The sequence below is a fragment of the Aptenodytes patagonicus genome, chromosome 7, assembly GCF_965638725.1.
Source record: "Aptenodytes patagonicus chromosome 7, bAptPat1.pri.cur, whole genome shotgun sequence".
Lineage (NCBI taxonomy): Eukaryota > Metazoa > Chordata > Aves > Sphenisciformes > Spheniscidae > Aptenodytes > Aptenodytes patagonicus.
The window spans coordinates 15,663,241-15,677,928 of NC_134955.1; the positions used below are offsets into that span (position 1 = coordinate 15,663,241).

General features: G+C 38.3%; 1 protein-coding gene across 9 annotated transcripts in view; it reads right to left on the bottom strand.

Annotated features, from left to right (window-relative positions):
- Nucleotides 1–7,646: 7,646 nt before the first annotated feature.
- PLEKHA7 (pleckstrin homology domain containing A7) overlaps nucleotides 7,647–14,688 on the bottom strand; it is a 165,041-nt gene continuing 157,999 nt past the window's right edge. For 8 of the 9 annotated variants that reach the window (XM_076344078.1, XM_076344076.1, XM_076344074.1 and 5 more), the window contains 3 exons: nucleotides 14,305–14,447; nucleotides 10,969–11,077; nucleotides 7,647–9,192 (listed from right to left, as the gene is read on the bottom strand). In XM_076344078.1, coding sequence (XP_076200193.1) covers nucleotides 10,980–11,077; nucleotides 14,305–14,447 — 241 coding nt within the window. In that variant the 3' untranslated portion in view covers nucleotides 7,647–9,192; nucleotides 10,969–10,979. The remainder of the gene's footprint in view (nucleotides 9,193–10,968; nucleotides 11,078–14,304; nucleotides 14,448–14,688) is intronic. The other variant, XM_076344075.1, reaches the window with a different exon arrangement.

Genomic DNA, 14,688 nt, shown 5'->3' on the forward strand with positions numbered 1-14,688 from the left:
CTGAGTGTAGATTTTGATTGATCTGTTTTACTACACTTGCACTTAATACAAAATTTTTCAAAGTCCTTCAGTTTTAAGAACAACGTTACAGCAGCCACTAATGGTCAGTGATTTGTACTTGATTTGTATGGATTTTTTTGTTTTCCCAGTACTGCAAACTTCTAATACATAGACAAAAATTAAAGTTGCTTGTACGTCGTGAAGAAAGAAAACCTCACCATGACTTAGGAAAGCTGCTCTATCTCTGGGAAGAGATAAGAGGCCCTCCCCGAAAGATCAACTGATTAACTTTCCTAACAGACTGATACCGTTTTTTTCCTATTTAGACACTTAAGCTACATTTAAACCAGCATTTCACTGTTAAATCCTTTTAGATGTGGCTGCTGGCTCTTTATTGCCTTAAGTGCAATTACAAAATTAAGGTGTAGGCTGCAAAATGCTGCATATACACTGACTTCTCTGCCTTCCCTGTCCCAGCACTGAAGCTAGCACTGCTCGCACAACCTTTTCCTCCACAGCTGCTCAGCATCCACGCAGATCTCTGGACTCGCGCATCAGCATGCATCAAAACAGACTCACTTTCAGCAGGTGATAGAATCCATTGCTGTAGACCCACCCTGCGAGGCAGAGAGCCCCGCTGCTTTCCCACTAGCCTCAAACGAAAGGCATCGTAAAACCTCACCTGAGGGCTCTTCTCCGCAGTACAACCAACCTGGAAAGACCCAGGAAAAGCAGATCCAGCGGGCAGGCCCTGCATGGGTCTCTGCTGACAGAACAGGCTGCCACAATGAGCACCATCAGGGGCCTCTGCCTCCCGCCTTGTAAAACAGATTTGGTCATCGGTCCTAAATATAAATAAATAGACCACACGAGGATAAAAAATAAACTGAAATTAAACTATTCTAGTAACAGCTCTGACCAGAAAAAAAAATTCTCAACACAACACAACTTCCATTCCCCAAAAGTATGGCACGTAATATTGTGAACTTCTGATGAGGTTTGGTGGAACTCCGTTATGATGCTGACCTAAGACTAATTGCTCAAAATAGGGAGAGTTCTACACAATCACATCTGTTTCTGTCTAGCATTTATAAACATTATTAAGAACCTGCAGATTCATCTACAAAGCAGCCTAAGAAGCTTCTCCATATATACTGAGAAAGGCTGATTTAGTTCCGTGTCGATTCTACAGTAAATCTTTTAATTCAGAAGTCAGTTTTAGCAACATTTGGTATAATAGCACCAGCAGTAGTGGCATGGATCATAGCAGAATAGTTTCAGTCCTCACACTTATCGGAGACAGAGAACACAGGAAAAATCAAGGTAGGTGTCTCGGCCGATTCTAGTCAGTTCTTCGCTTTTTCAGGTTGGTATGGAAAGAGCTCCCAGCGATGACAGCAGACACTGAATCATAAAGAGAGCAACTGCATTTGTCTTTTCAAACAAGATTTGGCCACTGAAATTCCTCAACTCAAAGACCAGCTTATTTGCATCTCAATAGAAAGGCCGAAGTCCGCCCATACTCCTACGTGTCTTAGGAAACAACGGATGAAAGTTAGATCTGCCACAGAACCACCATCACATCTGGTAAAAGTTTTCATCTGTTTCTAAACCACACTGAAAATTTACCCGCTCAAAGGTCAATGCAGGTGCACTGTCAGCATTTGGCTTTGGAAGACTGAAAACACTTGAACAGGTCGAAAGCACGGGTGTGCCCGTTCCCCTTCCATTTGCCCTGGAATAAGGAATCCTTCAAGATGAGTACCATCACAGCCCCACTGCCCACAATGTCCTGCAGCCACAGAAGAGGATGCTTCTAAGCCAGGAAAAAAGGGATTCGTTTCTTTCTCAACATCGTACAGGAATTCTTCAAGGCCAAGGAAACCAGATCTGTAAGTTGCCCTGTAGCTTTATGCAACTGCTTTACAGCTTACTCTCCCTTTCTTCCTGAAGAGGAGGCTGACAACTTGATTCCTGAAAGCACAATTTATAGGCCAGCTTCAAAGCTATAGGTCCTTCTAAGGCTCTGGTTGGGGAATTCACATCAAAGATGTGCACATGTTGTTCTGATGCCAGAGAGGACGGTTGGTAGAAATCTCTGTGGATTTGCTACAGTCCCCAGAACAGGGATTAAATTATGCACTGAAGCTGCCTCTGTAAACTGCAGGAGACAAAGAGAATAAGTGGCAGTGCAATATCCCATAATCAAAGCCTGGCACAGTTATTTGCATCAGTCTCTTGGAAGCTGTCAGGGGATTAAGAGAAGGGACATGTGTCAAGGTACCCTCACTGAAGGGACAGAGCAGAAGTTGGTTTTGTTTGCTTCTAAGACTGCCACCTCAGCTGCACTTTTCCTGAGAAAAATACCCAAGTAGTACGTAGGTGTACAGCATCACGATGGATAGATAAAAGTTTCCTTAGTTTTTGCACAGCATTAAAGAAGCAAAATACTTAGTGATTTAATCTCATTTGATTTGGTTTTGATGTGCAGGTGCAGACTGAGATCACACTGACAGTTTGTGCTATTATCTATCCAAATCCAGTACCATTTATGGTGCCCATAGCTCAGGCAGATCTAGTTGAGGGGAAAAAAAAAAAAAAAAGAATGAAAAGTCACATACGTCAGAAGAGGGGTTTTGCATCATCAGTCAAGCAATACGGGGGCCCATATTAAAAAAAACTTCCTTGCTTTGAACTTTTTCACAACTGCCCACCCTGACATGCAGGGAAACTCTCTCAAACCGTTACCGTAAGTGTTCTCATCACAAGTATATCAAGCTACATTAGAGACTGCAGAAAGGTTTGACAATCTGAACTGTCTCCTTTTCACCCTCATATTTATTGCTAAAGCTTTAAAACAAATGCAGGTGAAGCTTTTGATCCTTGACTGGTTGAGGCCAAGTCTCCTTCCTCCCGTTATAGCCACTGAAGTCTAGTAATTGTGATCTGTTTGTAAGGATGCAGTAACAGAACATCTCTTTCCAAAACACAATTTTTTGTCAACAAGACTTCTTCTTAACATAAGAAATCGATACTGGACATAAAAAAAAGAGAGATCAAATTTACTCAGTAGTCAACTGATGGAGCCACTACCCAGATCCTGAAAAAAATCTGCGTATAAAATCATTTGCCAAGTCACTATTAAACTGGATTCAGCGAAGACAACTGAAGAGTCCTCAGGCACACAGAAGGCTTTGAGGAAGCCAGGGGACACAGCTACACTCACAAGATGTTGCGCGTTCTTCCCTCTGAGCCTCTCATCCAGTTACGACTTGGAAAGAGAGCAGAGCAGCCAGTTCTGGTACTCATCTCAGCAGCGGTCCCTCAGCTTTTACTAATTCTGTGTCTTAGCACCAAATGAAAGGAGAATGGGATCAACACGCGCGTGTGTGTATGCGTTCACAGCCCCCAACACATACACACAGACACACTACAACTGTGTTGGGCAGAAGACAAAATCCTGTTCCATACTGGGAGAAGATGATGCTCAAAGGCGCAGTATGGAAGAAGCAGAGCAGGGACATACAAGAACTGTTTAACATGAAGTAAACAGTCAGAAAAGCCAACAAAACAGACAATACAAGAGACAAATAGAATTAGCAATGACTTCTCTGATGTCAACTTTTTCCCCCAGAGTGGTACAACTCACTGGAACTAAATGTCACCAGCTACTTCATTTCATCAGGGTTACATCTTGCATAAGCCATCAGCCAGGGTTTCAAAAAACCTCCAAAAACCTCCCGTGTCTCAAGAGATGAACTGGAAAACAACGTTAAGGCTTTTCTCAATTCTGGCTCTAGAGACAAAAATCAAACCAGCCCAAAACCCCTGACAATGTAACAGAACCGAGGCCAGAGACTACAGCAGGCCACACAACACTCAATCTTGCAACGGCACATCACAGCCGCTGAGAGAGAAGCACTCACTCAGGCCAGGCTCTGTGCCAGGGAGGACCAACCTTTTCCGCCCCTGGCTCTGGGGCAAGCTGTTTCTACAGGGAAAAGGAGTTTCACTCATACTTGCCATTCTTAACTGCAATTTGGCTTAAAAGAACAGAGCACAGCAGCTGCCAATAGAAAAGGCAATTGTTATCAAAACACTATTTTAAAGTCATCAGTGATTCTCTCCTTCACCCACTGCCACCATCAACACTCTACTCTCTCGTTTATCCCGTTCACAAGGTATTTTTTGTACTAGGACACTGGACTTACATTCCCGCTTGCCAGCTATTCCTTCTTACCTCGCCCTCTACAATTTAGGCCGAGTCCCTTCGTTAAAGCATTTTGCTTCTGTCCGAGTCCACATATTCCAGCTCCTTCAATCTTTTTACTACCTCACTTCAAACTACCCCACTCTCACCTTCAGATTCTTTCTTAGTCTTGTTTGCAGATACATCTCTTGCCATTATTTCCTACAAACTCACTACTCGCCTTCGTTTTCTTAATCTCTTCCTTCCTTTAGTGCTTTCTTATGCTATAGCTCCTGGTAAAAGGCTTCTTCTAATGGGCAACAAGAAAACAGCATTGTCCTTTAAGCCTACATCTCGTAACACTATTTCATCAATAACTGCTCCAAAAACACTGCCTAATTCTGTCAGCATTCTCTTTGGAGGCCGTTTTGCACTCTCTGTAAGGCAACCAGGAGCACTGGCAAGTAAACAACAAGTAAACAGTGCACAAATGTGCACATATGCAATACTTTCTGGTTTTATTTACTTTTATAATTAGCGCTCAAAGTTATTCTGCCATCTCCCAGTAATTTCACTGTAGGCTTTATAATTTTACCTTGCTCTTAGGTTTACCTGTAATTTAACATTCAAAGTATGGTTGTTGCACAGAATACCTCAACAGACTTGTATTAAAAATGCTCTTTAAAATTCCAAAGCTTTGAACTAAAGAAATATCTCAGGAAGTTTTCATGGAAAGTTCATCTCGGTTGGTTCAATTCAGCTACAGTTAGATGCGCCTTTTCAAATAATTGAAAAAAATGTAAAGGGGTCAGACCCAATCAATACAGTTGTTCAAACAGAATTTCAGGCACTGTGATGTGTGTATTTTTTGTGCTCTTTCTTTGTACTGCTCCACTATGAAGAAAGGTTGCTTTTGCTAGTAGAGCAATAAAAGTCTTAGCCTTTTGAATACAGCCAAATAACCAATGGGAATGTTTACTAGGTGTGGAAAATATAGCAATTTTTCATGTTTTTCTTGTGCATGGCTTTGTTCTTTTTATAACTACGCAATATATAGACACGCACGCAGCACAAGCAAGCACTTCAAAATACCCGAAGACAGACATAAATCAGAGGGGTTACATCAGATCATGCCTTCTATATCTTCTAAGTTTTGACACTAAGTAAATCTGGTCTTTCCTTCATATAACATCCAGAAGTTAATTGCTAAGACACATGGGAAATATGTGGTTTTACAGAGGGGAACAGATTCTGATATAAAATACATAACATACACAGATATTCGAAGATCTGGAAGTCACATGAGTAAATGGTGCAGGTGGAAAACTAAAGGTGTAAACAATACCAGAACCTGTTGGGAGTGCTCTGCTTTCTCCAAACACCAACCCCTCCCTCCAAAGGCTACGGGGTATCTGAGACCACCTTGCTTGACCTTTAACAATCTTTTTGAAATAGCAGCACACAAGTTTAGTAGTATCTTTCAGTAGCTTTTCGTTTCCCGAACAGAATCTCTTCATACCGTTGCTTCCTGAAAAACCTTTCTATCTAGGGTTTTTATCCAACTGTTGTAAAACAGTCTGGATGCCTCTAACTACTGCTACTGTCCAGTCCTTCAAAATAAAAAGCTTTATATAGATGTACAAAGACAAGCAACAGCTCTGTAGCTCAACAGGATTTCCTGACACCCAGCAATACCTACAAACTCAATATAACAGCAGTGGGGAAAAAAAAGGGGGGGGAGGGGTTGTTATGCAAGTTCAAAAAGGTGAAAGCAGTGCTACTTACGAGTATCAGACTGTAGTTTTATGAATTCAGCTGTGCAATAAAATTTTAATAACTTTAGTTGAAGAAATTGAAAACAGATGTATAAGGGAAGTCAGTCTGCGTAATTTTTGCTTGGTATAACATTACGAAACACTAATTAGAAAACAGCGCCTTCAAAAGAAGAACTGATACTACTTTCTAATGAGTTTCTGTTTCTTTAATTATAATTAGTCCCAAACACTTAAGCTGCTTAATAGGCAGAAGGGAAAAAAAAAAGCCACTTTCTGACCAAAATGATATTGATCTGCAAAAGTAGGCATCATTTTTTTCTAGTCTTAATATTAGAAAGTAGTGTCTAACACCTACAAAACAGCATTTTGATTAAAAGAAACAGAACTGAAAAAGGAAATTGACCCAAACCAAACACTATATGCATATGAACATTAGCCCTAATTATTTAAAACTACACCCATCCCTGCAAAAATATGGTCACTGGAGAACAGCATTTCACATATTCAATAAAAAGTTTTGGAAGAAAAATTATCTTGATAATTTTTTCCCAAAAACAGGATTCACTATGGACGCAGACCAAAATCTTTAGAAAGCGTTAAAAGCATTATTTAGGGCAAAATCCTTCTCTTTCATGCAAGCTTGAATGAGCAGATTTTGTGTGTGTCATCAAAGAAAAGAAAATTAACATCTCCCACAACCTGCAGAGCAAAAGCGCCTGCACTCCTTTCCCTTCATTGCTGGGGCAGCAGACAGAATTTGGGCAGCAGACGGCTGCTGCTGTTCAGGAACCCATGGGCTGCGCACTTCACCCACCAATTACGGCCACATACTCTTCCCTCCTGCATAACAAAGCTTCTGGAGAAAGAATGCGGTTTCACTGAACCATGAAACATGTGGTCAAAGGCTCCTTTGTGCGCCTGAGAAACAGGAGGAGCATGTCATAAGCAGCTCAGCTCTGAATTTCTGCTGCACGCATCTGAAGGTCAAGTACTCACATTCTCAAATATTTGCTCTCAGGTTCGCCGAGTCAACACTAAGCCACAGAAATACTTCTAACTGCTTCTTTACATTTTGTTCTAGAGCTTAAGTTTCAGAAGAATTAAATATTTCCACTGGTCTCCATCAAACTGATGACATTTGAGGGAACTGTTACAACGTAAATCACTGCTGGTTAGCTGCTACTGAAATCTGCTTTGCCAGTTGCCCACCAACCCTCTCTTTGGTCAATACCCTATTCACATACAGCGCCCACGTTACTACGTGATGCCTCCAGGTCTTTTGTTTGTTTGTTTTTACATTGATGTTACTTTTGATACTTTATTTCACCAGAAACTGAAGGGCTAAGAACGTGCCAGACAAACATAGGTACCTATGAGATAGAAAGGACAGTATCGTAGTCACTGTGTTTGGGGGACAACCCTGAAAAAATCTTTCTATTCAAGAATAAAGACAGGTTTAATCAAATGCTAAGAAACATTTCTGAAAAAAAGAAAAGAATATACAAATGAAGCTTTGGTGTAGGGGGAACCTGATCCAAATCCCAGTGAAATAAATGCAAAACTGGGGAGCTTCAATGGGATTTGAACGAAAGAAGAGCAAAACGTGGTAACGGCACAGACGACTGGATCTTTGGCCACATGGACGCTGGTAAGAGAGCAGACAAGACAGAGGCAATAGGAGGCAGTTATGTTAATATTTTAATCTGTACATATACCATTTTCCAAACTGTTACATTTTATTTAAATTAATGTTTTCTTGCAAAATATTCATTTATGCTTTCAAAACTTTTTATAAAGGCAAAAATAAATCATTATTTTGGCAAAAGGTTTTGAAGTTGATACTGGCAGTATTGAGGTAAAATAGATTGCGTTAGCTAAATATATACTTTTAAGAATATTTCTGAGTATACTGTTAATATAATATGATTTGTCTTAAAGTCTGAAACTTGAAGGTCGATTTCAAGGGTTTTGTAGCTATTACTTGAATGCAGCAAATGAACAAGTTAGCTGTTTCACAAAATACTGCAGAAGTATTTCTCAGTCATTTCTCATCCAAAGCTGAACTCAACTAATAATTACATAATGGGAAATTTTTGCCTGTCTTGCATTCAATGCGTACACAGTTTTTTTTTTTCAAGTAAAGTAGTTGCAGCAATTCATTTAATCTTATTTTCTCCTTATGTAACTACCTCACCCTTTGCCCTATACGTAAGTAAAACACTGAATTTCAAAGTTTGGCAAAGTTAAGCACCAGGTGAACATACATACGAAATTAGGAGGTGCCACATTACATTAGTTTTGCTGTTTCCAGGATAAATACTAGTCAATAAATCATATTGTAATGTTTATTGAAAAAATCAAAAGAAAAATACATATTTACTAGTAAAATGACATATCCTATTATATGTTTTTATTGCTTAGTTCACATTTTTTAATTAAAAGTTTTCTTCTTCCACCTCTCAACTTTCAAAAAAAATATAGTGTGTTAGCCGTTTGTTACTGAGGGGACAGCACTACCGTCAAGAGCAACCTAGCATACTCTGTATTGATATCAGCAAGTTAATCATATGGAATCAAAAAAGGAAACGGGAGTTAAAACTGGCTTTCAATATGGCTTTTGTGGGAAGTTTCAGCTATATAGGTTACTGATATTTAGAAATTCAAGCTAAAAGTTCCTTGCAATGTATTATTTAATGGGCAAAAGGGTGGCTCTACAAACATATTCAATCCAAAACACCCTTTTGGCAAACCTCTCACTTGCATTAGCTCTACCAATACCCTATGGATGTGCTTCTACGTTTGCTCAAATTTACATTTTTTTCACAAAAATTGACATTGTGCATCTGAGCCTGAGGGGGAAGTAACAGCATCTTTTAACACCTATGCAAGTAGTTTCTCTTAAAATGAATTCAGCCCTTGATTTAAAAAAATTCTAAAATACATTGTCCTAAAAATACATTGTCAGTATTTTACAGAGTTTATTAAAAGTGCCATTTATTCATATAAAAAGTCTGAACTAAACTGAAGTCAAAATAAAATGATTTGCAATTCTCTTCATTTTCACAGAAAACCCCCCTATTATTCTCTGAATGTATTTCCAGAAGAACATGTCATCAGCTGCCGAGTATCTTCACAGAAAGCTGGTAATGAATCTCCTCTTTCTTCCACGCAGCATCACCAGGTGGGATTTGCTTTGAGTCTTTTGTCAGTGTTCACTTACTGCTTTGGCTAGCATGAAGTAAAATAAAACATGGTTAAATATTAAAATGCGTACACTAATGCCAAACAGTAAGCACTTTCAGGAAACATTTTTTTTATTAAAGCCTTCTGCAGTTTGACAGAATGAACAATTCACACAGACACACTAAGCGAACAATTATCTCATGATGCCACTGATGCTGGAACTCCTGTGTCCCCTGCATGTTGCTGGTTATTGCAATTATTTTCTTGATAATTTTCCTGAAGAAAATGTAGGGTTTTAAAATATATATATGTAAATATATATCTACACATACACACGCATGTATGTATAATAGATATGTAAATATATATCTATACATTCACATGTATGTATGTATATTTATATAGACATGTGATACACATTTTTAAGTCAGTCTGGAATCACAGAATGGTTGGGGTGGGAAGGGATCTCTGAAGGTCATCTGGTCCAAGCCCCCTGCTCAAGTCTAATACCCTGGGACCATAAGGTTATTTTTCTGGGTTCTTGAGGCCACACATGGGTACCCTATTGGCATGCAAAGATCTCATGTGATAGTGATAATCAACTAGCATATCCCTGGATATAATAGTAGAGTCGAGCGTTTTTCAGACACGGCGAAGATGGTAGCATCTGGTTCTCATAAAGATAAACTGAACCAGAAAAGCAAAGAGCTATTTCCATCAAGCTCTGTAGAGGCTCCTAATGTCTATACACCTCTTCTGATGTAAGTTTGTCATTTTTCACAGGCCTTGTTGAAGGCAGGTCACTGCCCATTTGGACCTTTCTGGTATGTGCTCATTTTTATTTAGATTTTTATTTTTTGCACAGATATTTGACTCAGATTAGTGCCAATGAAAACAAAGGTATTTAAAGATTAACACTATTTGAGGTATTCACTCAATCAACCCTCTTTACTACTTCATCTATGTTCTCTCTTTTTCTCCAATATCGGGCAATAATATTAAGCCAAAGGAAATCACAAAGGTGAGAATAATTTCAAAGGAAACTATGGAAGCATGAGGAATGTCTCAACTAGGGGCACACTTAGCAGTTAAGTATCATAATATTTACAGGTTTTCCTATTTCAAATAGAGAAAACTCTGAAAATACTACTGGGAAGGGATGATACAGATTTCTTTAGAAGGACAATGAAATTATCGTAATTTTAATACTTGAAATGGCAAAATAACCTACTCAGAGGCAAAAATCAAGTCTCCTGTTAACACAATTCAATGAAAAACACAAAGGCACAAAAAAGTCAAACACGATATTGCAGAGTTAGTTATAAAGGGCCAAATTTTCAGCTTACCTCAGTTAAGACTGATGTTTGTTCATGTGTAAGATACCAGCCCATAAACAAACCCCCTGCTTACACAACTTTGCACTTTGGATTCTCTTGTGCAGCAACTGTATACGCCATGTGCAGGCAAAAAAACCTACGCACCCCTACAGTAGTCACAGGAGTACACAACACTAGCCACCGGAGTACAAACCGCTGCTGAAAATCTGGCCCCATGCTACCAAGAGTACAGACGTCTCTTTCCTTCACCACAGTAAGATTACGGAAGCATCTTATCTGTAGAGCGACAGCAGTTATTTGAAGACTTTATTAGCCCACATGTTAGCTCATTAGAAGCAATATTTACAAGAATAAAAGGTTTCTGAAAAACAGATGCATGCGTTCATTTGGATCTAATTTAGGATTAGTAAAAACGTTAAAATTCAGCAAGCCACAGCAAAGGTACAATGGCAAATCAGACATGCCAAGAGCAGTTAGTTCTTACTTTTAAGGTGTTTAAACAAATGTGTAGTGAAATCCATTGCTTAAGGGGGAGTGAGGTGGCTGTGGTACAGAAGGTGAGGGTGCTTTAGATGGATAGGTCAACTGCTGAGCTAGAAGGGATCACATACAGGAATTAGGCTGCACAATCAAACATTCATATTGTAACAGAGCCACCTTAATTTTCTACCGCGTGAATAGGAAACCTGATTAGTAATGCAATGAGGTGTTACACTATTTTAGTTACATGGAACACAATTTAAACAACATTTCTACCTGCTGTTTTTTTCTATTAGTTGTATAAATTATGCAGATAAACATTCCTGTTTTGATGAGAATATGGACAATCAATCTTAAGATGGAGTTTCACTGGAACATTTTAAGGCACGCAACACTGATATACCCTAATCAAGCCCTGCTTTTAAAATTGCAGTTCTGGAATAGCAGCTATATTTGCTAATTTGATTTCAAGATTTCACTGAGGTTGTACAGGTTTTCAACATTTCCTTTGTTATATGCCAATGAGCAGAAACAAAGATGATATATAGAAAAATCACACACAAAAAAAATTACACTTTGCTTAGTACAGTGCATGATACAGTAAATACATTTTCAGATCTCAGCTTGAAACTTCAGGATAAAGAATACAATGATTAAAACCATCTTGGTTTATAAAACAGAGTAATGGTATAGCATTGGAAGACGATAATCATAAAACTGAAGAGACTGAAACTCAGTCTTAAATTCTGCTTTTACATTTTGGAGGGCCAAAGGTAGACCAAATGCCAAAACACGCAATTTAGGAAATGACTTCTTGATACTCATGCATTTGATTTTAATCTTTCAGATTCTTGGCATGATTTCCATTTAGAAGGTTGATATCTTAACTAGGAACACAGGGAGTCTAAAATGCTGCTTTACAAGGATTAGATAGATGTACAATTTAAGAGAGATTTATGCTATCATAGCATCTTAACATAACTTAACTGCTTCCCCCTGAAAAATGGGAAAAGTTAAGCTTCACAGTCTTTTTCATAAGCAAATCTTTGTAAAAAATGCAGATATTTAGTTTTGGATTTTTAGGTATGGTCTGCTTCGTCAACAAGGAGCAAATGACAACCCATATGTTAAAAATCAAACTACAAAAATAAGAATGTGAAGGAATCTGTAAAATTAGAATAAATGAGAATGTACAATCAGCTGTGCAAAGCATCAAATGCTTTTCTTTTTAATCATTTTAGATCATCAGAAGATAGGCTGTAACTAAAAAACCTGAACTCTTTTTATGATTTGTGTATTTTCTATCAAAATCAAACCACTCTGGCTTTTTTTAGAATTCCTTGAAAGGTGTTTGCTTTTAAAGGAGTAAGTAATAATCGAAATAAAAGCAAGACATATTACAAGAAGTGAGTATTTGAGATACAGATGTGGCAAGGAAAACTGTGCACGGACATAAAGGTTTGGGCTTCCTTAAAGAATCAAGTCCTTGGCTACTATTTTAGATTTTTTTAAGCGTCTGAAAGACAAAAGAGCTGGCTGCTACACTTCACAAAGAAAATTAAATTAAAAATCACCTTGCAACTGACTGCAAATTTTTTTAAGCAGCATTTAAACATTTCAGTGCCAATACACATTTTAATTCTCTCTTTGGGGAGAACTCAAGAATTAAGATTTCTGTGGTTACATATACCCAAGAATATGTGGTGATCACACTTTTGAAATAATTACAATTAAAAAATTAAAATATAAACCAAAAAACTGTAGTAATGAAACATAGCTACTACATTCACTATACAACATAAAAAGATCAAATATATTTCAGTACTGTACAGTTACTGCAACTTCACGCACACCCAGAAGTAAGTTAACTGGCCACATAAAGACTGTTTAGTATGGCAGGCACTCTGCTCTTGTTGTACTGACACAGAGGAATAATTTCAAATATGGGCTACGTTCATCTTGGTTGATCTTAGCTTCGGTGTTATCTTTTCCCAGAAGAAGCTAGAACTCACGTGGCAAAATGCTGCGTTGGTTCATACCTCCTGAAACACAAAGTCCCACTCCATAACCAAAGTGTGCAAGTCCCTGTTACAAGGACCTGGTTACTAGAACTGGGACCAGACTGCTTGCGAAGAAGCCATTTTGACACACAGATGCCTGAAGGTCCAAAAGGTTATTCCTGAAACGCTCCCAAGATTTTACAGTTCTGGGGGAGGGGGTTTGTTTGTTTTGGTTTTTTATAATGTCTACCCTCCTCACTGCATCATTTTATACCTTCCAGTCCGTTAAATTACCCACAGAACCTCTTCGAAGTCTAAAGATTTGTATCTTGAAAATGTATTCCATCCCCTCAAAATCACATTCCTCTCAGGTTTAGCTGCCACTGCATCTGTGAGTATACAGCCACATTCAATACAGTCTGTTACTATAGACGGATATTACGCATCTGGGTATTGGAATAATCTGTCTTCAATGGGAAAGTCTTAAGGGCTTCTGTGGCAAGTGCCATAAGTTTAAACAGGCAACTTCAGATGAGAAACGTGCCTATTTTATCTCCTTCATAGCTGAAGTTTCCATTATTTCCATTCTCCACTAGGAACAGTGAACTGTGCCAGTTATAAATGGCCAGTCAGATACTTGCTAGAATAGCTGCTGCATGTATTACTGTGTGATACAAATCTCTTGACATTTCTTACTTATTTCAACTATAAAGCAATCAAGAGTGAAAATATCACTTTTAGTAACATATTGCAAAGGATCTATTAATTTCCAGGCATCAAGCAGAATTCATGCACGGCTGTCTCGCTCTGACCTCTAATCTTGGTCACCAGACAGAAACATGCCAATACCCATTTTACAGCGTCTTTTTCAGCCTGTTGTCGTACAGCTCAAGCTGCAAATGATCGCACTCTAATCTCAATCACCAGACCAGGGAATCTTTCTGTTAAAAAAAATTAAAAATCCCTTTGTCTTGATTTTTTTAAGTCACAGATCAATTTACTTTTTAAAAATGAATATAGAAATACCTCATTTAATATAATTATAGGGAATTCATTGAAAATGTTAATTTTTTAGTACTATTAGTACTAAAAAGTACTTTTAGTGCTACAGCAAGTTTCCAAGCTCTGAACTGACTGATCATACTATTTTGTCCCCTTCACCCTGTCCATTAGAGGCCAAATACTCAACGTAAATCTTTAGTCTCTAAATTTGTTATCTATACACATTTTTCACTATTTTGAATATGAATGACTAAAACTTTCTCTTATGCCAGGAGTTCAGCAACAACTTTAGAAACTGGTAAGAAATAGCTGTTATTTTATAAATAACTAAGTATTACCTGCTACTTCCTTGCTCCTTTGAGAGGCTTCAGAAGCCAAAGCGTATGATATGGTAATGATGCGCTCCTGCTCTTGCAGCTGTGAATCTAAATCAACTGAGTTGTGCTTGTCCTGGGTAACAGTAGGCTGTAGATTGTGCATACTAGTGGGAAAGTGCAAAACAACATTAACATTTACAAACATAAAGAAGAATCCACCATGCAGATGAGAACAAGCTTGAATTCATACAGCAGTTTTCAGATCTCATCTATCAAGCTCCGTATTTTATTCAAGTTCTTTAGTGTTAGATATTGTATGTAAATGACTTCAGCATACAAAGACAAATGATGCAGCCATTACACATTCAGTCACAATTTCTGCACAGCATTAAGTACATCTGAAAA